Source organism: Amaranthus tricolor, chromosome 2, assembly GCF_026212465.1.
Source record: "Amaranthus tricolor cultivar Red isolate AtriRed21 chromosome 2, ASM2621246v1, whole genome shotgun sequence".
Classification (NCBI taxonomy): domain Eukaryota; kingdom Viridiplantae; phylum Streptophyta; class Magnoliopsida; order Caryophyllales; family Amaranthaceae; genus Amaranthus; species Amaranthus tricolor.
The window spans coordinates 40,878,320-40,903,647 of NC_080048.1; the positions used below are offsets into that span (position 1 = coordinate 40,878,320).

Genomic DNA, 25,328 nt, shown 5'->3' on the forward strand with positions numbered 1-25,328 from the left:
CGAGCTGCATGTAAATTTAACCATGACTTAGACCCTCCGAAATTCCCAGTGTAGGCCTTAGAATTAAGATAAAGGAGCATAGACTGTTTATGAGATTGATGTACTTCAACTGGGCAACAAATTACGCATACTCCATTACTCCTCCATCATAATTCTTGAAGAAAGTCTTCTTCTGTTCCAGTTCCAGCCTTCAGAAAGTCGTTGAGGTACTACAAATTAACAGATTTTCTAGTCATTCTTTAATTCTTATTTACTGCTTTAAGGTTTTCAATTTCATCTGAATTTCAATTCCTTCATTTCTGATTAATTTCTATTGAGAATTGAGATGGGTATTAAGTATTAACTATTAAGGGGCACTGTTGTTTATTGTTATTGTATGTTCTGTTGTTTCTTTGAATTATAGATGTTATTTTGTTAAGAATTTCATCTGGGTTTTCTTCATTTTACCTTGAAATTCACGCTTCATTGTCTCACTCAATTCTCAAATCTCATCTCTCTTCTTCCTCTTTCTTATTCAAAACCCTAATTTGAATAATTTTCTTCAATTTCCGTTATTGGCTTCGTCAATATCCATTTTTGGTATGAAATTCGAATATTTGCCCCTTGTTTTTGTTTTGTTTATTGTCAAATCAAATTGGTATGATGAGTGAAGCTTTTTAAATGGTAGTAGTATAAGATCTATCAACTGCCTCCATTTTTGTATGAAAGTGCTTGAATGGCTGCTGATTGCTAATGCTGATTTACTACAAACTTAAAATTTTGTAAACTTGTTGAATGTTGGTAGTTGGGATACTTGGATTCCCATTTTTATAATCTTAAATTTGGCATGAAAGTGCATATAAGTTTAACAGAAAATTACAATGCCAAAAAATTATGATTGCTGATTGGCGATGAGGGTAAATGAGTCGCTGGTGCCTGGTGTTTCCATTGAGACGAACATTTTCAAATTTTGTTAAAGGTGATGAGAAGAATGAGTGTTATCTTCCTATTGGGGGTTTCAGATTGGTGAGCGTTAGTGATGTGAATCGATATGGGTCCAAAACTTTCAGACCCGCCTCATGATCATACCTTAATAGGAGTTATGAGTTTACCTGAGTTTTTCATAGTTTGATTTGAAGACTTAGAGGTCTTCATTCAGGTCGCTTGGTTGATATTTGATTAAATCTTTTGGGTCGGTTTAAAATCGTGTCTTGTGTCTAGTGTCCACATTGTTTTTTACATAATTTTAAATTCATGAAGTCGGTTAAAATCGAATTCGGTTACAAGGTCAGGTAAATATCGAATAGTATGGTCTATGTTGAAGACCTTATAGTTTGAACATTTTCAAATTTATGCAGGTACGAACTGACTGCCTCATCTTGATCTTTTATTAGGTCTCTCATAAATAGATTACTTTCTCATAATCACTGGCCTCAAAGAATTCGAGCATACTATACTCGGTAGCTTAACAAATAGTGGGAAACGATGTCTCTTGTTTACTCTTTGCCCTGCACAAATCCCATTCGCATCCGCAGTAGTCGCCCAAAATCAGGGTTTGTAGCAGAACCACAAGTTTGTTCTACTTTATCAACCCATTTACCATACAAATGCAAGAAGCCTATTAGTGCTTTTACAAATACTTGTTCTGTAAAGGCTTTCCATTTCTTCAATGCCTCTGTTGCAACAAATGCTATGAAAATTGATAATGGTGAGGTATTATCGGCCGATGAGGAGGAGATCACAATTGATTTTGATTGGGGTGATGAGGAAGATGAGGGATGTCCATGGGAAGGGGCGATTGTCTATAGACGAAACCCGTCAATCACTCACTTAGAATACTGCACTACTTTAGAAAGGCTTGGTTTAGGCAAGATTTCTTCAGAATTATCCAGATCTAGGGCTGCCGCCATGGGATTACGTGTGACTAAAGATGTGAAGGATTATACGAATGGGACCCCGGTACTTGTCTCTGTTGATATTACCAGAAGAAAACATAAATTAAGGCTTGATGGCATCATCAGAACTGTTCTATCTCTTGCTTGTAACAGGTACTTGATTCATCTATCTTTTTGTTTTTGTTTGTTGTAAATTGTGTTGTGTTTCCCGTCTGTTGCTGTTGCTAGTTTATAACCATGGTCACAAGGAATCGATCCTTCTAAAATTGGGAATTTCACTGGTTACAACCTCTTTATTTCTTTTGATAAGGGTATGGTTATGGTGTGCCGTCATTCAAACTTCTCCAGACCATGATCATAGCTTCTACATGCTGGATATACTGGGTATGATAATGATGACTCGTGTCTGATCCTTCTCGAGCCAAGAGTCGCATTGGCCACAACCTCCTTATCTTTTTTGATAAGAGTATGATCTACCGTGATTCAACTTTCTCTAGATCATGACCCACGTCGGATCCTTTTTAAGCTGAGAGTCTCACTGACCGCAATCTTCTTATCTCTTTTGATAAGGGCATGGTCTGAATGCTGCCGTCATAAATCCTTTTCCGACTATGATCAATTGATCATAGCCTCTACGAGCGGCATATATGGGATATTATGATGATGATGATCCATGTCGGATCCTCAAAACTTGGACACTTTATTTTCAACCAAAAATGTATTTTCCCTAACTTTATATACTAGTCATGTACCCATTGGATATGAGTTGGGTATGTTATCTGGACCGAAAAAATTCAAAGGCATTCATCTGTTTGGCATTTGAACTCTTATCCTAGATTTAATCCTGTTTCCTTTAAAGGTGTGGTGACCCTGCAACTGAGAGTGTATTCTCGAACTTCGCACTACTGTTAACCGAGGAACCAGGGGAAGAACCCGACGTCATAAACTTGGGATTCATTTTTGGGGAAGAAAACTTGAGGAGTTTAGCCGGAACAGCTGAGGAAGAAGATAACGATGATGCATCTATTGATTTGGAGGATAGGCTTCATTTCCCCTTAGAGGATAAAGAAATTGACATATCCAAACACATTCGAGATATGATACATCTAGAAATAACCATTAATGCTGTATGTGATCCCAAATGCAAAGGCCTGTGTCTGAACTGCGGTAGTAATCTGAATACTAGTGTTTGCAAGTGTAGCAAACAGGAGATAAAAGATGTTGGTAATGGACCGCTTGGGGAATTACGTAAGCACATACAACATAAATGATTATCTCTCGGTGTAATTATGAGCATTTATTGTTTGGTTTACAAGGTAGGCTAACGGAAGAGAAGAGCTATATCAGAATTGAATTCAAAACCTTTGCTGAAAAATGATACTTGGTCCACAACTGAACAAGACCTAATTCTCAGACGCATTTGTTGGAATACAAGCTAGAACTTTGAAATACTGATCCAAAGTGTATACTTGTAAATTAGCTCTTATTTTTTGAAGAATTAGAAAGTATTAATACAATTTTAACTCTTAATTGCAATATGCTTCATTTTAAGCACTTAGCATATTATAAAATTTAGAGTTTGAGAAAGGTCAAACTAAGATTGATGTCTTGATTTTATCAAATGGCAATAACAATACCACTTTTAACTTATTGATCGGGAAAATAATACTCGTGTCCCTATAAAATTACACCATTTGACTTAAATATATAAAAATGTAAATGGTATTATTTCAAAGGGAGTAACGGTAGTAAAAACCAGATGGACAAAACTTAGAAGCCTAAATGGCAAAGAACTAATCCATTTATGCAAAAACGAATTACAAAATTTCAATAAAATTGAAAAAATAATTCTCCTCTTAAAACAGGGGTAGCATTTGCTACCCTTACAAGAAGGTGGCTCAGCCGCTGATCAAAAATACTTCACCATTCCCCGACCCTCAACACTGACTTGCGAAGCTTGAAGCTTCTTCTTTTTCATCGCTTTCAGTTGCTGCATCTTCTTGTTCATCTGCCAATACATTTTGATCAAAATTTGAGGAACTTAAAAGCAAGCGAAATATGACTCTGAACACCAGTCTAAGAAAAGAATTTGAGCAAGCAAATATAGACCCTCATTTAGATTTTAGAGACATTATGCATGGGAATTCCCATATGTAATTCTACATATAACCTACCTTCATACGGCGTTCATCCTGATGCTGTTGTTTGGCCCGGGCTCTTATCTCATCAGGGTCAATCTTGGATTGAGGACGAATGGTAAAGTCCATGACAGTTGCTTCTGGTCTAGATGCATGAAGCCTAGAAGCAGATGCGCCAGACTCCCGCCCCCTAAAAACCAGATTTTGAGACGCAGCATAAGAATATAATAAGACAAAGTAAAGAATAAAGGAAAACGACAAAGAAATTAGAAAGTTAGATGAACTCACGATGAAGATTTACTCAGATCTAGATCATCATCTTTAGATTCCATCCCTGAAGCTTTGTGTGTGGCTCTGTATAAAACCATTTACATAAATAAATTGGTAACAAAGACAGAAGCCAGTAAGATAAATTAAGAAGAGAAGGAAAAGGTTATTGAACTATTGATGAAAAACTTCTAATGAACATACTTCTTCACGGGTGGTCGCCTGTAAATCCTTTCCTCCTCAACGTGTTTCATATCCTCAAACCTCGTACTCTTATTAAAAATGGGACGACTCTGCATAAATTGAATACACGGTAACGAAAGAAATCTTAATACATAACAAAATTAGAACTAAAAATCAACATGCAATAACAAACATGTTCATGAATCACTTTAAAAGGCACTCTACATAAATCACAAAGTTCCTCCTCAACTGGAATGGAATACGTATTCGACTATTCGTCATCACTAGCCCAACTAGCAGCAGCTTACATCACTATGATGGCATACGTAACTAAACGTAAAAGAAAGCACCAAGAGAACTCCAATTTGCTAACACAATCCCTAATTTCATACTATCATCTGTTGCCTGTTGGGAGTGATACTAGTAGGAGGTAATAGTTCAGTGTATAGATTTTGAGTGTTAAAAAAATGCAATCAACCTACCCATTTATCAACTAAATCCTTAGCAAGCTTCCTATTTGATGTTGTCTCTTCATCTGATCTTGACAAAAACATAATGACCTGCATAGACCCATCAAATATAATCCTTTAGCAAGTCTTCATAATACAAAACAACATCAGAGTCAAAGCATCAAATTTCAGCAACAAACCTTTCCAAGTCCACTCTTCTTCAGTTGTTCTTTTCTATCATATTGGTCTAAATCAATAGGAAACTACATTGTAAATATATCCAAGTGAGAAACAACACCAAGCTTGAACCAGGAACCATAAATTAAAGCATGAAAAATAATTAGTTGCATTACATCGGTCAAAATCCTCAATATTGCTTCACGTATATTGATATTGGGCAAACTTCCATCAGGAAGTGGCTCAAGCCAATTTTTTAATAATGTCAGAACTCCATGGTCAAGAAACTCATGTTGAAGTTGTTTCCTGCATTAGCATCAACAACAGCAAAAAAGACATCATTCCAGTCCTGAGATGATGAAAACAAGTTACAAAGCGGGGAAGTGGCGATGGACATACTTGGAAAGAGCTTCAGTAAGAAGTGGCAGCTTCCTCAGTTTATTAATGGCTGGTTTCCCCTGTGTATTGAGAACAGCATCTTCTTCGGCTACAACTTCAAGCTCAGCCATTAGTGTCTCCACCAACTCAGCAATCTCTGCAGCACTTCTTTCATTTTTCTTCTTCTTCCTGCCTGGCTTAAAAAGATCCTTAATTTCATCATCTTCCTCACCCTCCTCTGCCTGCAATACAATCAAATACTTATAAATAAACACCTACACCATTTTCTCTAGCTACTGTCTACATTGTACATATCATATAGAATGATAAAATATCAAGCCAAAGGTATTTTAGAATAGAGAAAAAAAGATATTGGTAAGATTAATTCCATAGCACGCCATAGAACCCAGTTGGCCAATTCATTAGAAGTTCATATTATAGATAAATTTAAACAGGCTGAATTTTGCAGAAAACACCAAACATGATAGATGAAACATTACTTCACAGTTCAAGAGTGTACCTGAGCAAAACGGCTTGGAGATCCCTCACGGTCACTAGTGTATCGGTCAGCAGGGTCCAAACCACTGTCATCTATAAAGTTATCATCATCCAATGTCTTCACCCCTTCTTGATCATCCTGTTAAACACACACCAAAGAAAGTTGATAAGTCAATTATAATTTAGACGAACTCAACTAAAAATTCTACCAAAGAAACTTAAGAGAAGAGAATAAAAATTAATATTCAAAATAAACATTAACATTAAGTAACCAGCCTCTTCTTTTTTCATAACCAAATTAGCAAACATTAACCTTTGATATAACTTCTCTTTAACAAAATTAGCAAAGTACAAATCAAACTCGTGCTCAAGAGCCTACAACGGTACAAGCTGATGTATAGCACAACAATCCAACCTAAAAACTTTCATCATCCCACATTAGAAAGGTAAAGTATACCCAACACTAGTCAATTAACCACATTACCAACAAACAACTAGGAACTAGCAAAGGCAAAACCTTCCTCAAAAAAAATCTGTTCATATCACATTATCAAAGTAAACATCTTAAGCAGTGTTCTTCAAGAGTATATATTCCTTCACATACTATAAATCTTTCACAGTTGATAGAATAAGCTCAATTAACCAGAATAAATCAAAAGAATCTTGGTTGATTACAGATTAAGTCTTGTAACTACTATTCGTGTGTCCTGATATTGATTTGAAAATCGATAACTATTATTAACACTAACTAGGGCAAAACAATGACTTTGTAACCAGCAAGAAAACATCAATATCTCACAGTAATATTAGTAGCAAAAACTTATACCTCGGAACCACCACCACCAAGAACAGTATCCCACATCTCCTTCTCATCAGGATCACGCTCGTTGCCACCGCCTCTCCTCCTCTTCAAGTTCGATTTACGCTCATCATTGCTGAATTTATCTTTCCTCAACTTCTTCTCTTTCCTCCTCTTCTCTCCTCCTTCCTTCATTATCCCTTTATCCTTCCTTTTCTTTGAAACCGACATAGGCTCTTCCTCCTCCTCATACTCAGGTTCACCGACATCACCATCATCGAAGTCATTGAATTCAGAAGGAACAGAAGTAACATGAACATCATCACCTTTCTTAACTAATCTCTTTCGAGTTTTGGTTTTCGGTTCATGGCTCCAATTCTCTTCTACGCCGTCATCATCGAAGTCTTGAAGATAGTCAGTTTGTGGTAATTGTTGTTGCTGATCTTCATCAGATCCGATTTCGTCATAATTCATCAATGCCTCTCCATCTTCATCGCGATATCTGAGAAAAAAAATGAAATTCTTCGAAAACCCTAACTTTTTTATACGGAAAACCCTAATTCAAGAAAAACGTAAATTGATAAAGAAGTTATAGATAGAAACTTACGGGTCGTCTTCGTACGCCATTGATGATGAATTGAAGACAAAATTGTGAGGAAAAAATTAAATTGAAGAATGAGAAGAAAGGAAAAAAATAATTACTCAGTATAATAAAATCGATGCAAATTGGAAGAATTGGGTTGGCATTCTTGGTAGAGTAATTGACTACTCCCTCCTTTTAAAAGGAGGTGTGGGTTGATAGCTTGAAATAATGTGAATATTTATTGTAATAAAAAAACAGAAAATGATAAATACAACGTCTAATGGTGGTATAGAAGAAAGAATTTTATATTTAATTTATATAATTTAATATTATTTTTGCTTTAAAAATATAAATATTTAATTATACTTTGTTATTTTACTATTTATTCTTTCTTTAAAAGTTAAAATTATTATATAAAATATTAATTGTTTTCTATTTTTTAGACCAGATTCTCTTAAAAGTTTAAAATTATTGATAATAAAGAGAATTTATTAATTTTTATGTACAATCCTAAGAGCTGTAAATATCATTACCCTAAAAAAAACTTATGATAATCCAACTCTTTTATTATTTTTCTACATTAATATCAATTTTTATAATGAAGATACTTTCAATAATTCAACTTTTTTACAATTTTTCTACAATAATTAGTATCACTTTATATAATGATTTTCTAATATCTTTAAAAGTTTTGATTATTCATAATCAAAAGTTGAGATTATTGTAGAAAAATCACGAAAATATTTGACTATTATAGGTAATTTTTTTCTAAAAAAATAATATGATGAGATTAAAAGAAAGTAATAAATCATTTCAAACAATAAAATATGGCGTAAAATGAATGAGACGGAGTATTATAATAGTAAATGATGCCAAAATAAATGAGATGAAAAAGATTAAATTTTAAATTGTTATCCCTCCAAAAATTCATTTTCCTATTACAACATTTTAATTTTTTAAATAATTTGAATTTGAATTTAACATTAATCCAAATTTATTTCCAAAAAAATAAATTTTTGTATGTACATGAATTGAATAGATATACAAATAAACTCCTTATTATAAGATCGTCTCGTTGAGAGACGTTATCACAAGATTAACTCATTTATTTCACATTAAATTTAAAACTAAAATTCATAGATATACAAATATAATAACATTACATTACATAAGTTTTTCTAAATAAATTAGAGCTTTCCACCCAAAATTTATGGAATCTTTCCAAAAAAAAAATTGAAAATTTTCCCAAAAAAATTACATTTAATCCCACCAAAATCTAAAGATATTTCTTTCAATCATCCTTTAATCACTAAGTGACTACAATTTTCTACTTTCGTTGACTTCACACTAATGCATTAAATTAATTTAAATTTAGTTATAAACTGAAATTATATTTTTTAATAGACTATACAAATATTGAAACTATTGCGACAAATCAGGTGAAGCATAAAAAATTTTCAAAAGGTAGCAAACATTGGTCACTAAATGCTGCAAACAATATTCGCCTCACAAATATTGAATTTCAACTTCTAAAAAATGATATATATGGAAATAAATTAGATAACATAACAAGAACAATATAATGCAACCATTACTAGTATTATTGAACACTAAATATGAAAAGCCAATTCATGGAATAATCAGAGTCTAGAGAGATCAGTAAAGTCTACAATGTTATGAGTAGATTCTTTTAAATATATGAACATCAGTCAAAAGGCTGAAATACGAAACACAACAAACTGTTAATGTAGACACTAAAAAAAATGTTTTATCTAAATAACAAAGACGCACTTCAAACAATAAAGATTTTAAGTCATTATAAAAGACAAAGAAAATAAGTATAAAATCAAGAAAAGACGATGGATAAATTCGACATCCAAGTTGTTGAACAACTCCCAAACTCCCCTACCATAATAAATGTATATGTATTAGACATTGCTTTTCAATTCAAGCATTAAAGCATAGAAAAGTAGACTAGAATTTTTAATTGTTGATTAAGTGAATGGATAGTAGAGGTGTATATTCAAGTCGGTGGGTTACATGTTTTAGGTCTATTTTAAGTTGAGTCTTGCGTTCGTATTGATTTTTATATTATTTTAAATCAATTTTGAAGTTAGGTTAAATGAGGTTTAATTTCAAGATCAGGTAAATATCGAGTCATATGGTTTGTTTTAAACAGCTATATTTCGAAGTAATATTGAGAGTTTTTTTTGAAAGGAACGTACTAATTCAATAATAAAAATATCATCCGACATCTACGTAAATATCAATCAAATACATGACAATTTTAATCAAACAAATTTCTATATAGAAAAGTCAAATTTATATTATAAAGGAAAAATTACTTTCAATAATCCAATCTTTTCCTCATTTTATTACAATAATCTCATCTATTAATTAACAATGAATAATCTCAATTTTTGAATCACTTAACTAAGAATAGTCTCAATTTTTGAATCACTTAACCGAAAATAATCTCAATTTTTGAATCACTCAACCAAGAATAAGAATGTTGTTGCTCATAGCTTAACTCTTTAAAAATAAAAGGAAAAATACAAATAAATAATAAAAATACTAAAAAAATAAAAGTAAAATTTAAAGGAAAATCACCTCCTCTCCTCCCCTTTCCCCTTCGCTTTCCCTGCAAACCCTTCATGTTTAGTCACCACCGTATACTCCTCCTTCCCTATCGCCGCACCGTGAAGGAATATGTCCGTAGACATTTCCGACACCATATACAATTCTCATACACAGTTATTGAAAAACCAGTAAAAGCAAGAGAAACAATACTCTTCCGTTCTAGCAAACGTTGGTATTCAATTGATTCTGGTAGACTGAATAGAGGAGCAACGTTTGAGGGTCTCCATATTATCTTATCGCGTTAATTTCGTGGATTTCACGTTACAAAGGTAATATAGACTAATCCTTTTATATGATTCATATGTCTGATTATGTTTATGATTCTGAGATAGATGTTAGGGAAGTGTTTCCTGAAATTCCGCTTTAAGCATCTGATGAGTCCCAACAGTGGTATCAGTTAAGCCTAATTCATAATATTCATATGATCTATATTTCTCTGGAACAATATACAATCGTTTTTTTTTTTTTTTTTTTTTTTTTTTTTTTTTGCATGAAAATCAGTTTTTTTTATGTTAACTGTTTGGAAGTTATTCATAATATTCAATTTCAATTAGATTGAAAAATAAATGCAAAAAACTTGTTTTTCCTGATATTTGAAGCCATTCATGCCAAATATATGCCAAATATTGTATATCAATTCGAATTTGTTCGAATTCATCAAAAAAAAAAAAAAAATTAGTTTTTTTATGAAAATTCGATATTTTGTGTTAATTGTCTTGGGGATTTGATTATTCACGAAATCCAAACAATGAAATGAAACACAAAATTTGTTCATTGTTATTGTGTTTCTCGTAATGGTATTCAAGTGTTTTGGATCGAAAATGCTTATACCCTAATTTTTTCCCCAATTCAATTTTAATTGTTAAAACACAAAATTTGTACAATTGGATTGAGATTTAAATGCGAAAAACTTGTTTTTCCTGAAATTTAAAGCAATTCATGCACAAAAATGGTATATCAATTCGAATTTGTTCGAATACATCAAAAAAAAAAAAAAAGAACAATAACCAGAGATGAAGCGTAGGCCACGGGCTGTCTAGGTGGCTATAATGGCCGGAGGGAGGCGGGTTGCTGGCGGCTGCGTGGCTCCTTTCAAGGCTCTGTATTATTTCTTCCTGTAGCATGAAAGTAAAGTGAAGGTGACCCAATGAAGGTGACCACCTACCTTTTATTTTTTTTGAATTTCATGTGCAAATATCTTTTAATGAGCCTTAATTAGATTAAAGTGTTTTTTTTTCCTTTAAATAGTCTTACTTAAACTAGTTAAGTTTGACTAAACATAAAATATATATATATATATATATATATATATATATATATATATATATATATATATATATATATATATATATATATATATATATATATCTATATATATTATTTGCTCTTAAAATAGTCTCACTTAAATTAGTTAAGTTTGACTCAACATAAGAATATTTTATATGCTAATTGTTATGACCATTTAGTTTGATATATTGTATAGTTAAAGCTGTTTATAATATTTGATATTATTTTGACATGTGATGACTAGTATGGCCCAAAACAAAATTTATATATAAAATTAGGAAAGTATATACGATCTGCGAATCGTTTGTTTTGAATGTAAGTATATACGATCTGCGAATCGTTTGTTTTGAATGTAAGTATATACGATCTGCGAATCGTTTGTTTTGAATGTAATTAAATACGATCTGCGCATCGTTAATTTTTTTTTATTATTCAAAGTATGTAATCACAAATGAAAGGAGTTTCAAGGAAGGTGATCAATGGAGATTCATGGAAGCTTCATGAAATTTTTTTTTAGGGGCCATACTAGATCATCTTTTATTTATGCTTTTATTTGCTTTGAGCGTTTATTTTATTTTGGTCTTTGCTTGCATAAGTTAATGTATTGGTTAAATATGCTATGTGTTCACTTAATATTAACCATGTTAATTAACTTGAATCCCCATAAATAATATTGAGTTTTATTGTTTTTCCAAACAACACCTATAAGCCTTTGATAATGAATAATACATTCTGCCAAAGCGAGGTATTGCTCATAATTCTTGGGATATGGGGTAAATTTTTTTTGAAAATTTACAGGTTCATGTTTGGTTTCACTCAACAAAATCATCAAAAACAAAGTTTTGAATTTTGAAACTAAGAGATAGGATTGAACAAGTATTATCAATCTATCTACTAAGAATTATAATTAGTTATAATTAGTAAAACGTTTACTTACCTTAACTACTATAGTTAAAGGCAAGGCCAAAGTCCGTTTAACTGTAGTGGGAGAGGATCTTAGTTGTTATTTATTCAAAAGGGGATTTTAAAATTTTGAATAAATTATTAAACTTGTTTAATTACTGCTTATTGATAGACTATTAATTTTACTTTATTACATTGTTGTAGAAATCATGTCTGGTTCAACTAACAACAACACTCCTGCTTTTAACTTGCGCTGTGTCTTGGAAAAAGACAAATTGAATGCAAACAACTTCCTTGAATGGGAAATGGCTGTGAGAATTGTTCTCAGAGCTGAAGGAAGGGAAAGTGTTCTTGACACTCCACTCCCTGAACCCCTGCCAGAAACTGCAACAGTTGCAGAGAAAAGAGCTAGGCAAAATCTCGAGGCCAATTCTGTGCAAGTAACATGTCTGATGCTTGCTTGCATGGAACATGATTTTCAAAAACGTTTTAACAATCTTGATGCCTACACAATAATCCAGCAACTTAGAACAATGTTCGAAAAGAATGCTCGATTAGAGAGATTTGAAGCTAATTGTAAACTTTTGGAATGCAAACTGGGCAAGGGAAAACCCGTCGGACCCCATGTGTTCGCCTTAATAGGGCATTTTCAAGTCATGGAAAAGTTGGGTTTTCCTTATCCCAAAGAGCTGGCCACTGATATTGTGATCAGATCCTTGCCAGAAACTTTTGATGCTTTCAGATTAAATTTTTACATGCAAGGAGGGGAAGCAACCTTGCCAGAATTGCATGGTATGCTTATTCAGGCTGAAAGGAGCTTACCTTCTGAACCCGCACTGAAAGATGTGCTCATGGTCAGAAAGAATAAAAAGTTCAAGAAGAAAGGGGTTCCTAAATGGAATGGCAATGGTAAGGTAGTTACCACTAATGCCTCTCCCAGACCAAAGGCTACTCCAAAGGCTAAAGTAGCAGCACTACATGAGTGCTACCACTGCCACAAGATTGGCCATTGGAAGAGGAACTGCCCCGTCTATCTAGAAGAAAAAAAGTCTGGTGCTTTATCTTCAGGTATATATGTTATTGAAATTAATTTAGCGACTTCGGCTTCTTGGGTATTTGATACTGCTTGTGGGTCTCACATTACTAGTAATGTGCAGGGTCTAAAAAGAAGTAGAAGCTTAAGCAAAGGTGAGGTGGATCTCCGAGTTGGAAATGGAGCAAGAGTTGCTGCTTTAGTTGTTGGAGTTTATATTTTAACATTACCCTCTGGTTTAATTTTAGAACTAAATAATTGTTATTATGTTCCTGCCATCACCAAGAACATTATTTCAATTCCGGTTTTGGACACGGAAGGTTTTTCATTTACTATTAATAATAATTGTTGTTCTGCATATTTAAATGATATGTTCTATGTTTCAGCTAAATTATTAAATGGGTTATATGTGCTAGACTTAGAAACTCACATCTATAACATAGACAGCAAGAAACGTAAAACAAATGATTCAAATCCCACTTACCTATGGCATTGTCGATTAGGCCACATAAGTTCAAAAAGCATAGAGAAACTTCATAAAGATGGAATTCTAAAATTATTTGATTTTGAATCATTTGGTGTTTGCGAGTTTTGTTTGATGGGAAAAATGACAAAGTCACCTTTCACAGGTACAAGTGAAAGGGCCAATGACCTCTTAGCTCTCATACATACTGATGTATGTGGACCTATGAGCACCATGGCTCGGGGTGGTTACAGCTACTTTATAACCTTTACTGATGATGTAAGCAGATATGGATATGTTTACCTCATGAGACATAAGTCGGAGTCCTTTGAAAAGTTCAAGGAATTTCAAAATGAAGTAGAGAACCAACTTGGGAAGAAAATAAAAGCATTACGATCCGATCGTGGTGGTGAATACTTGTCTCACGAGTTTGATGATCATTTGAAAAATCGAGGCATACTCTCACAATTGACTCCACCAGGAACACCACAATTAAATGGCGTCTCTGAGAGGAGGAATCGAACTCTATTAGATATGGTTCGATCAGTGATGAGTCTTGCTGATCTTCCTATTTCATTTTGGGGATTTGCATTGGATACAGCTGCATTCACACTTAATAGAGCACCTACCAAAGCAATGGAAAAGACACCATATGAGATGTGGACGGGAAAAGTTCTGAAGTTGTCTTTTCTAAGGATTTGGGGTTGCGAAGCTTATGTAAAACGTTTAATATCTGATAAACTAGCACCTAAATCTGACAAATGTCTTTTTGTGGGTTACCCAAAAAAGACAAAGGGATAAAACTTCTACAACCAAAGCGAAAACAAAGTATTTGTTGCTCGCAATGGTGTTTTTCTAGAACAGGAATTTATTTCTAGAAAAACAAGTGGGAGTAATGTATATCTCGAAGAAGTTCGGGAAGAGCAACAAATGGATAAGGTTAACACCTCATCAGAGGCGCCCCAGCATGCTAATGCCTAGGAGGAAATGCATTCAACGCACTTACCTCCTACCGCCCCAAGTGGAGAAAATCCACGCGAAGTCACTCTACCTAATGAGGCAGAAACTTCTCTTGTTGTTCCCCTACGTAAGTCTAGTAGGACAATAATTCCGTCAAGAAGATATATTGATTTCCTTTTGACAGAAAACTCTGAAATAACCATGTTAGAATCAGAAGAGCCTACTAGTCACAAAGATGCTTTGGAGAGTCCTGACTCCGAAAAATGGCTTGAAGCCATGAAATCTGAAATGGATTCCATGTCTGAAAATCAAGTTTGGGACTTGGTTGATTTGCCTGATGGGGTAAAACCCATTGGATGCAAATGGATTTTCAAACTGAAAACAGACAAGGATGAAAACATTAGTGTTTTCAAAGCAAGGTTGGTAGCAAAAGGGTTCAAACAAATTCATGGTATAGACTATGATGAAACTTTTTCTCCAGTAGCCATGCTAAAATCCATTAGGATAATCCTTGCGATAGCTGCCTTTCATGACTTTGAAATATGGCAAATGGATGTCAAAACTGCCTTTTTGAATGGGTTCTTAAAAGAGGATGTGTACATGACACAACCACAAGGTTTTGAAGATCCGAAAAATCCAAGGAAGGTATGCAAGCTTAAGAGATCCATTTATGGATTGAAGCAAGCATTAAGGAGTTGGAACCTTAGATTTGATGAGGCAGTCAAAGAGTTTGGCTTTCTCAGAAATGAAGAGGAATCTTGTGTATACAAGAAGTTAAGTGGGAGTAATATCACTTTTCTGGTCCTGTATGTAGATGACATACTCCTCATTGGGAATGACAAAAACATACTTGAGTCGGTCAAGCAATGGCTTAAAAGTCATTTCTCCATGAAAGACCTGGGAGAGGCTGAGTACATACTGGGAATAAAGATCTATAGGGATAGATCGAGGAGACTTATTGGACTAAATTAAGAGACTTACATAGATAAGATTCTCTCAAAGTTCAAAATGGAAAGCTCCAAAAGAGGGTTTATTCCTATGCAACATGGCATTAAACTTTGCAAGACTATGTGCCCATCGAGTTCAGAAGAGTTCAAGCGTATGAGTAATGTTCCTTATGCTTCTGCAATAGGATCAATCATGTACGCTATGATATGTACTCGACCAGATGTTGCATTCGCTTTGAGTATGTGCAGCAGATACCAGTCCAATCCAGGAGATGCACACCGGATAGCAGCGAAAAATATCCTCAAGTACTTAAGAAGGACAAAGGATAAATTTCTGGTATATGGCGGAGCTAATGAGTTGTTTGTCACTGGATACACTGATGCGAGCTTCCAAACTGACAAAGATGACTTCCGATCCCAATCTGGTTTCATATTTTGTCTGAATGGAGGAGCTGTGAGCTGGAAGAGCTCCAAGCAGAGTTCAGTTGCAGATTCTACAACAGCAGCCATAGCAGCAGCTGAAGCAGCAAAAGAGGCTGTTTGGATTAAAAAGTTCATTAGTGAACTGGGTGTAGTTCCTAGCATTGAGAATGGCATCAAGTTGTATTGTGATAACGAAGGTGCTATTGCTCAATCCAAGGAACCTAGATCTCACCAAAAATCTAAACATGTTGAAAGAAAATTCCATCTTATTCGAGAAATTGTTGGAAGACAGGATGTAATAATAAGTAGAGTTGATACCACGGATAACATAGCAAATCCGTTGACTAAACCACTCCCTCAGCCGAAGCATGAGTGTCATACTAGGTCCATGCGGCTTAAGCATATAGGAGAATGTCTTTAGGTTGTTTACTTCATGTTTACAATTATAAAGAATTACGTTTACCATATGTTTGGAATGTTTATCAATAATATAAATAGTTCGTTTCTTATTTAATTGCTTGGTTTAGTATTAAATAATATGTCTATGTAATTTGTGTTTTCAATAGGATTATCGGAAACGTTTCGATAATGGAACCCTATAAGTGAACTGAAATCACAATTTGTATAATGTCCCTAATCTAAATCACTAAATTGGACATAAGTGGTTTATTAAAGATTAGCATGTAATTAATTGATAGCTCGGTTCCATGGGCTATGGAAACATAGAGATGTTTAATCGATTACATGGATGCATACCTGATGCATTGAGACTTGACCTAATCTGATTCGAAAGGGCAGAATCGAATCCTTATATTTAGTGGATTCCTTAGACATGAGTATGTCTTAATCACTACGAAATAATTAGTTAAACCTTGACGCTGTTAAACGTCGTGCTGTAAAAGGAGGCTATAAAGGCAGTGATCAGGTGGGCTAAGAATTGAGTGGGAGTTATGGTCATACAAGAATGAATAAGTCCTCCTATGTGATAGGATTGGTGTGTAGGCCTCTTGATGAGCGAGAATTGAAAATTGCATGGCCATGCGGAATAAGATTAAATGGTTAATCCTTAGTTGAACAATTCGAACTCAGAGATCAAGAAACATAATTTGAGAAATAAGACTGTGTTGTCAAATTTCACATTAAGTGACTTAAGGAATTTATAATTGTGCAATTGTCTTCGGACAAGTGGGAGATTGAAGGAATATGTCCGTAGACATTTCCGACAATTACTAAATATAAATATATAGGATATTTATGAAGATAATAAAGTTAATTATTATTAGTAATTATATTTGCTTGCTAGAGAATAAATATAATTGGTGGGCCAATAATAATTGGACCACAACTAATATAATTAATCCTTTAAGGTCTTACAAAAGAATCAATTGAACGATAAATGACTCGGGCCCATTAGGAGTATGGGCTTGCGATCCAATTAGGTTAACAAAAGAATCGGTTTTTTTTTGACCTAGGTTACTAGTATTATATGAGGATATAATGCTAGTAGTGGAGAAGTGGGGATAATGGGATGATGGGTGTGAGTATTATAAATATGTTTATTTAAACTCTCACCATATACAATTCTCATACACAGTTATTGAAAAACCAGTAAAGCAAGAGAAACAATACTCTTCCGTTCTAGCAAATGTTGGTATTCAATTGATTCTGGTAGACTGAATAGAGGAGCAACGTTTGAGGGTCTCCATATTATCTTATCGCGTTAATTTCGTGGATTTCACGCTACAAAGGTAATATAGACTAATCCTTTTTAAATGATTCATATGTCTGATTATGTTTATGATCCTGAGATAGATGTTAGGGAAGTGTTTTCTGAAATTCCGCTTTAAGTATCCATCGAACCCAACACACCGCTCTCCACAATTATTTATAATAGATAAAATTTGCAAGCACAAGAACATAGTCGTTTAAGAGTGGTGAAAGGTATTTGTAGACAAAAAATGGTATAGTTATATGTTGAGTGGTGAATGTTGATGATATGATACTATCACTGTATCCCTAAAGAGTAGAAGCTTAATTTAGCAAAAATGATTTATCCTTTAAAAAAACAGTGAAAGATGTACAGACAGACATCGAAATGTAGAAGTTCAATTGCTATCATCATCATCATCAATACCCTCATTTAAATGAATTGACTAAACTTATCATTAGTGATGTTAAGAAAGCTTTGTCTTTGGCTTTAATGGAGGACTTTGTCTTTTGTTAATGAAGATTGAAATGAGATAAGGAAGACAGTAAATGGGGAGGTGAGCTTAGAAAATTTGTTTTATTAAGGTTTAATTAAAAAATAAAAAAGGAAATTCATTTTAAATTTTGCCAACAGGTTAAGTTAAATGAACCAATACATCAGATTATTGATGGTAAATTTTCCTATTATAAAAAAGCATCTATTTATGAAAGTCGGAGCGTATAAACAATAAATTTTCTACTATTTACATAGAAAAATCGTAAGAGAAAAACTGAAGGAGAAATCTCGTATACCGATTAGGGTTTTTGCCAACTACCTCAATTTTCAATCTCAACTCAATTTACCCTTTCAACCATTCCGGTAATCTTCTCTCGTTTTTTCTAGTGTTAAATTAATCAGAATTAAACCCTTAAATTTACACTTATATTTCATTTTTATTTTCTTTTGATCTTCATGATCAAGTGAAGACGATGAATCAATTTTGTTTGACATTCATTTTTTATCAGGAAACTCATTCTATTCTCCCTGTAAATTTAAATTAAATTTGAACTCCTAATTCATTGTATATACTTGCTCACCACCACTTTTTTGTTATTTTGAATTCATGATTAAACGAAGAATATGATCAATTTTTATGTGGGTTTTAATTTTTCAGGAACTATGGTGGTTTTGGCGCTTACTGATGAAGTAATCTTGCCACTTAGTATTTTATTGAGTTCAAAGAATGTGCTCAAGTTTGCAGGAGATGAGTTGGATAATGCTTTGATCATGACTTTGGCTTCAAATTCGAGTAATTTTCTTCTACATTTGTATTAGGAGTAAAGAATTCATATATAATTGTTACATAACATATCATACTTTGATTTGTTTTGTTTTATGCGGTCGACCTCATGTATGGGATTAATATTTTATCACTAATAATAATTCCATTGAAATGTGAAATTCATCAATACAACTCAAGTATATATTAGAAATGGGTTATAGTGAGAAAAATTGTTTGTTCATAGCATATAGGAATATTAATTTGCAAATCATATCAAGATACATCATACATATTCTTTGAACTTATAAAATGGTCAGCGGATTAGTTGTAGCAGAAATTTTTTTGTGTCTTGACTTGATCAACCGGGTCCCTTGCTAGTAATAGGTTTGCTGAGACAGCATCCTTAGATGTAATTTTGGGTTATTGATGTTCTGAATTTTCAGGTACACTGCCTTTGGACCCGTCATCCTTGGATATTGTAATTGGTGTCTCTAAAGCACGTGACTTTCCTTCTGCACCACTTCTAGCTGAAATGTTTAGAATTATGAAACCAGATGGAAAAATTCTTATTCATTTGACTGAACTTGGTGCCGATCTACCTTCAGATCAGGTCATTTAGTTTGTGATTGCTTGATTTTATGTGGATGGTGGTAGTTTTGGAGTTGTGACTTTAATTGCTTCCACTCATCAGTTTGACACTGTGATCTTATTGTTGATTGACAGATTATTTCTTCTCTAGAGCGGAAGATACTTGTTGCAGGATTCTTGGAACCAGAAGTCATCCCCCAACAATTAGACGCGTTATCAGGAGTTCAATCTATACAAGTATGTGGCTTAATTTATGTTACTGTTACACGAGTGTTAGTGTCTAGTTTGGGTACATACTCAAGTGTCGGAGCGTGGGACATACCATAGCTAAAAAATTAGACATGGAGACACGGTCCTGAATATTTACGAAACATATTCCCCAACTTTTGAAGACCTTGTATGAGCTCTTAACATATAAACACTTGTGTTCACATGTCAGCATAACGTTATTGCTACTTTTTTGTGAACGTTCATATGTCCTTTTGAGCACATAGCACGTGATGCTTTCTTATCCATATTTGCATTTTCTTTTGTTATAAAACGTTTTAAGATGGTAGGACTATTGGTTTGACAACTGAAGTGTCGTGTAAGGATTCCATATCATTGTCGGAGTGTAAAGCAAGATGAAGACTCAAAGTAATATAAGGTTTACCTTTGTGTTTATTTCTACCTCTAACTTGTCTACATTTTCGTTATGGTAGTTATTTATTGGAGTATCATGATAAGAATTTTTGTTCTTCTAAGTGAATGTGAAGTCCTTATAAGATTAGACATAAATAACTATTTGTAAAGCAAGCTTCATTGAGATTATTTTGGATCCCCTTTCTCTAACCCTAGGTTGGAAGCTTGGAATGAGGTGTTATAGAGCTTCTTGTGAAAATCATTTGATTCAAGTTCCCTCAACGTTTCTCGTGTTTCAAGAGCTATGTCGAGTTGATATATACTCGTCAACTTTCTTCTCATAGAACGAAGGGTATATTCAAGTAGGCAAATATTTGTGTTTTAAAATAACAATAGCTACTACAATACATGACTGCGTTTGAGGTTTCACAATGTTGATACCCTTCAATTGTGTGAATTTTGCATAAGCAACATAAAATTTTTGCTAACATTTGAATAAGTGACTAAGAGTCATTATCCTTAGCTCTTTTTTTCTCTAAAAGCTTTTAACATGCATGGCTAGAGTGGAGCTTAGTTTTAAAAGGCGCAAGGCACTCTTAAATGTTAAGGTTTACGAAGATCTAGACGAAGACGCTAGCTTTTAAGTGGGGGCACCCCTAAATATATGAAAGACCCTAAAAAGTAAATGCATAAAAAGAAGGGACACAAAAGATGAGAGAGGAGAATAAAAAAGGATAAAAAACATACTTGATGGGTGCTTGCCTCAGCGCTTAAGACAAAAAAATCTCACTAAGACGCTAGGCGAGCTTTTTAAAACAAATAAGGTGCAATGCTACCTTGAGTTGATTTTGTAAGCTTCCTCCCTTCCACATAACAACAACAATGCCAAAGCCCACATGATCAAAAGAAATAAATATAAGAGATCGTAAGTAACAAAAGATCACATTTGTCTTGGCTGTGTTAAGTTGTTTTCAAAATTTAAAGTCACAACTGTTTCTTAAATTTTAGGAATTGAGAACAAAAACTAGTATCTTATGGTGGATCGATGTATATACTATCTTTTTGAAGTCATTGCTTGTGAAAGGCTCTTTTAAGGTTCCCTAATGATCAACTTAATTCTCCACTTTTCCTTTGATGGACAAATACATACTCTGATAACTTAGTAGGACTCTTTTGGGCCCTCATTTGTAATTTGCTGTTTCATGGTAGTTTTTTTTAGTGGGGGGTAGAATTTAATCATAATTTTGTGTAGTATTCTCGCAGAAGACTATGCATTATTGAATTATGAGGAATTTGATATATTGTAAATCGGAATTTTACCTAAATGAAAGAGCTTGAAAGTTGTATGTTGAATAGAATCAGGATGTGATCTTCCTTAATCCTTTCAGTGAGTTGTGACACCTGGAGACTATCTGAGAGTATTTAGTTCCCTTATGTCTTGTTGGCAAGAAGCTAATTAGAATTGAGACCCTGTATACTAAGGATAGTGTTTTAAAAATACAGAGAAAAGAAGGAAACATGTAATTTGCATCATATTTATAGCTGAAAAGCTGTACATAAAGGCAGATGGTGGTAGTTGTTTGTTTCATGCTTGGCGATAATTCTATCTCATCACCGTTAGCTTTCTCTTGATGACAGACAAGTTACTAGCTCAGTATTGCTAAAGTCTCATTACAGCAGTCAGCAAGCTGTGTACTTTCAGAACATCAAAAGTTAAAGTTTAAACCTGCTATAGAACTGTCAATTTAGGTAGTTTTATCTGACTATTTTGATTTAGAAATTTATTGCATATTGACTGCCATCACTTTAGAGTCCTGAAAGATCATGAGCACCTTCCCTTTTGTAATATTCTGCACGATCAGTTCCTGATTGCTTGCTGAAGCTGTAAATCTGCTGCTGTTTTGCTACTAGTTCTGTTTTCCTTCAAAGTCCTTGCAACATATCTTTATCGATAGCAAATGTCAAGGTTCTGATTTTTCAAACCAGACCTGTAGATGCAAGTTTAGCTCGCTTCCAAAATTTGTAAAACTTGATTTGTAGCTATTCTATTGTATCTCTTGGTCTCTTTGATGCTATTTGGACTTTGAAATGTTTGCGGGAGAATTTTGCTATTTTAATGTCTTATAATGATCCAAGCTGCTGCAGTTCAGCCTTTGATTAAAAATTCCTATCCCTATTACAGCTTCAGCTGCTTTCTTTTCTGTTCAATGTCTACTACCTGTATTTCTCTCAAGTCCCAATTGTTGATTAATCACTGCATTTTCTCCATGAAACACCTCTGACCGTCTATATCTGTGTACAAGTACTGGTAAACTTTTAAGTCGATATTATGAAAGCATACATGGAAAAATCTAAATAAGATCCTATGGTAGACGGTGTGTTTAGTTCTTATTGGAGAATTAATGATTAATATGGTAGAAATTGATGACATTGACAAAAACAGTCGGATTTTGAAATTTGATGAGGGAGAGTATGTACGTAATAGTGTAAAGTTCCTTTTGGTCGCTAAGGTTTCAAGTTTTTATCTATTTTTGGTTCATGTCTTTCCGCTTTCTAGGAAGTTGGATTTGAATTTTTGGATTTTGCAGTGGCTTTTGATTTTCAATAATCTTGGGCTTGGTTAGTAATTCCATTTTTGATAGATCAAAGTAGTTATATCAGAAAAAGATAGGAACCACAAAATGAGGTTATTTGAAATAAGACCTATTGTTTTGCTTACTGCTGACACCAATTTAGAATTTAATATGGTGATTTATATATTTTCCACTCAATAGGTTAAAGCCAAGAAGCCATCTTGGAAAATTGGATCTTCTTTTTCTCTCAAAGCGTCAAAACGTTTACCAAAGGTTCAAATTGATGATGATGTGGATCTTATTGATGAGGATTCTCTGTTAACCGAGGAAGACTTAAAGAAACCACAAGTGCCTATTGGTAAGAGTCTGGAATACTATAATGTTCCTTTCATTTTATTCCCTTCTAATATTTCTGGATCTTGATTCAAATTCTTGGCAGTTGGGGATTGTGAAGTCGGAAGCACAAGGAAAGCCTGCAAGAATTGTACGTGTGGAAGGGCTGAAGAAGAGCAGAAAGTTGAAAAACTTGGATTAACGATGGAACAGCTGGATAATCCTCAGTCTGCATGTGGCAGTGTATGTGTAAAAAACTGTTTTATTTACTTTGTTTTATTATGGCGGAAACAATGGAAGGCTGTACTCAGGGTTTAGGTTTTCTAGATGTTAATTGCCCGTATTTTCTGTTTTGCATGTTATTTGTTGTCTATGTTTGAAAGTCACTCTTAACGAGTTCCTTATATGATTGCAGTGTGGACTGGGGGATGCGTTTAGGTGCAGTACATGCCCATACAAAGGTCTTCCTCCATTTAAACTAGGAGAAAAGGTGCACCTCTATCTTCCTGTTGTTAGTGCTTTACTAAGCTAGATTTTGTTATTCACTGCTTTATTGTCATTGTAATTTTAGCATTCTGCATAAGCATTACTCTATATACATGAGCACTTGGATTTGCTAAGGCAGAGAGTACAAAAGATTGAATTCCTGTTATTTAGGGCGTTTTGCACACTATTATGATCAACTATTTTTGTATAAAATGCATAGACCTGTGATGTAACACAGTTGTACTGGATATGTTGATGTTGCAGGTTTTGTTGTCGGATAATTTTCTTGCAGCAGATATATAGACCGGAGCAACATAGAGTGCTGCTGCTTTTTTGTGAACGCCATCCATGCATGCCTCCATAGTGAGAAGATCGCCATCTACGTTTTATGTAGAATGTAATTGGTTTTCCTGGAAGAACACATTTTATTTCCTTTAAAGTTCATTTCATACGTCAGATTTCAGCTGGTTGATCCTGTTATGCAATTTTGGCCTTTGATATATGTTCTCTACCCCTTTTTGGGAGCTCGGACTTTTTGTCGTGGAATGTAAGAAACGAAACAAGTGATAGGACATTTATCGTATGAGGTCTATCCAATGGCGTATAATAGATTGATATGAATTTATTATCTTTGTTCTCGGTTCCTTATCTTTGTTTCATAACTTGAGATCGAAGAAGAGATGAGGGCTGCCCTATGGAGAATGTGGTCAAATTTCTGTAATAGATTTTAACCACAACGATCAAATTGATTATCTTCATTCCAGATTCATATTATTCATTGCAATTTGAAATCATGTTTTGATAAATTATTTTTTCTTAGAAATTTAAAAATTTTCTTGGTCCATAGTTTGTAATTTGTTAGTTATGGTTAATAGATTATTTCATCACAAATTGTTGTATGAGGCGATCTTATTGAGAGATGTGCCCTATGTATAAGTTAAATGTCGAACTAATATAAATCATGAGAATATGAGTTCCTTATTTTGAGATTGTCTTAGTCTCTCACAAGAGTAATTGTCTTTTTTATAAACAAGTCTTGTGAGAAAGCGTCTCCGTGAGAGATGACTCTCACAAGCAGCCCAGCCCAACGTCTTTTGTTAAAAAATTGAAAAATGGAATAAAAACAAAATATTTTGATACACACATGCCTTTCAAAATAACAAACTTTATTTCTCACGCATAACTTCTTAAATTTGTTGTAAAATCAAAATTTCAACATTCAAGCCTAATATGTAACAAATTGATTATAGAGTTTAGGATATTGTTCTGTCTAAAAACATAGTTAAGTGAAATTTTATTTAATTTCTTTTAACATAGAATTAATAAATATTAATTTTTATGATTTTTAATTATATATATAATAAGATATATTAAAAATTAAATAAATGGGATGATTATATTGAATTGTTATGCGAGGAAATGTGTAAAAACATTTTATTATACTCCACTACTTATCAAATATACATTGTTGAAAGAGTGTAGAACAAGATTGCGTACTCACACTGTCATACTCATTGTTGACCTACGAAACAAGCACTATTTTTTCAATTTGGGGTTGGCTACAACATGTTGAGATGCAAGAAAAAAAAAGGAATTAATACATTCTGTACGTTATGAGAGAATCGAACCGTATTATAATTCATAATGGTGAATGATGATTGATAGGAAAAGCATTTAACGACTGGGTTATCATTCTCAAACAAGCACAATTTTGATTTAGTAAACCTTCAACGCTTGTCTCTGCATTTCCTCCTGT

At 33.7% G+C, this 25,328-nt stretch overlaps 3 protein-coding genes across 5 annotated transcripts; 2 read left to right on the top strand and 1 right to left on the bottom strand.

Moving 5' to 3' along the window:
* On the top strand, window positions 1-3,522 carry LOC130805835 (large ribosomal RNA subunit accumulation protein YCED homolog 1, chloroplastic). Of its 2 annotated transcripts, none has more exons than XM_057670623.1 (3): window positions 1-206; window positions 1,338-2,027; window positions 2,734-3,522. In XM_057670623.1, exons 2-3 carry the CDS (start codon window positions 1,465-1,467, stop codon window positions 3,143-3,145), a joined length of 975 nt encoding a protein of 324 aa, XP_057526606.1. In that variant the 5' UTR covers window positions 1-206; window positions 1,338-1,464; the 3' UTR covers window positions 3,146-3,522. The 2 variants fall into 2 exon arrangements, with proteins under 2 accessions (XP_057526606.1, XP_057526607.1); XM_057670624.1 differs by having other exon boundaries at window positions 1,374-2,027.
* Window positions 3,523-3,634: 112 nt separating this feature from the next.
* Window positions 3,635-7,594, bottom strand: LOC130805834 (protein IWS1 homolog 1-like). The gene is made up of 11 exons (XM_057670621.1): window positions 7,371-7,594; window positions 6,791-7,265; window positions 5,987-6,103; window positions 5,488-5,708; window positions 5,265-5,394; window positions 5,112-5,174; window positions 4,945-5,022; window positions 4,484-4,572; window positions 4,301-4,366; window positions 4,049-4,202; window positions 3,635-3,882 (listed from the first exon to the last, which is right to left on the bottom strand). The coding sequence occupies exons 1-11, from the start codon at window positions 7,388-7,390 to the stop codon at window positions 3,784-3,786; spliced, it is 1,512 nt and encodes a 503-aa protein (XP_057526604.1). The 5' UTR covers window positions 7,391-7,594; the 3' UTR covers window positions 3,635-3,783.
* Window positions 7,595-18,005: 10,411 nt separating this feature from the next.
* Window positions 18,006-24,218, top strand: LOC130806647 (anamorsin homolog). 2 transcript variants are annotated; one of them, XM_057671805.1, is made up of 8 exons: window positions 18,006-18,266; window positions 18,864-18,998; window positions 19,415-19,581; window positions 19,695-19,796; window positions 22,955-23,111; window positions 23,193-23,329; window positions 23,502-23,576; window positions 23,837-24,218. In XM_057671805.1, exons 2-8 carry the CDS (start codon window positions 18,869-18,871, stop codon window positions 23,873-23,875), a joined length of 807 nt encoding a protein of 268 aa, XP_057527788.1. In that variant the 5' UTR covers window positions 18,006-18,266; window positions 18,864-18,868; the 3' UTR covers window positions 23,876-24,218. The 2 variants fall into 2 exon arrangements, with proteins under 2 accessions (XP_057527788.1, XP_057527787.1); XM_057671804.1 differs by lacking the exon at window positions 18,006-18,266 and adding an exon at window positions 18,354-18,568.
* The last annotated feature ends 1,110 nt before the right edge of the window (window positions 24,219-25,328 follow it).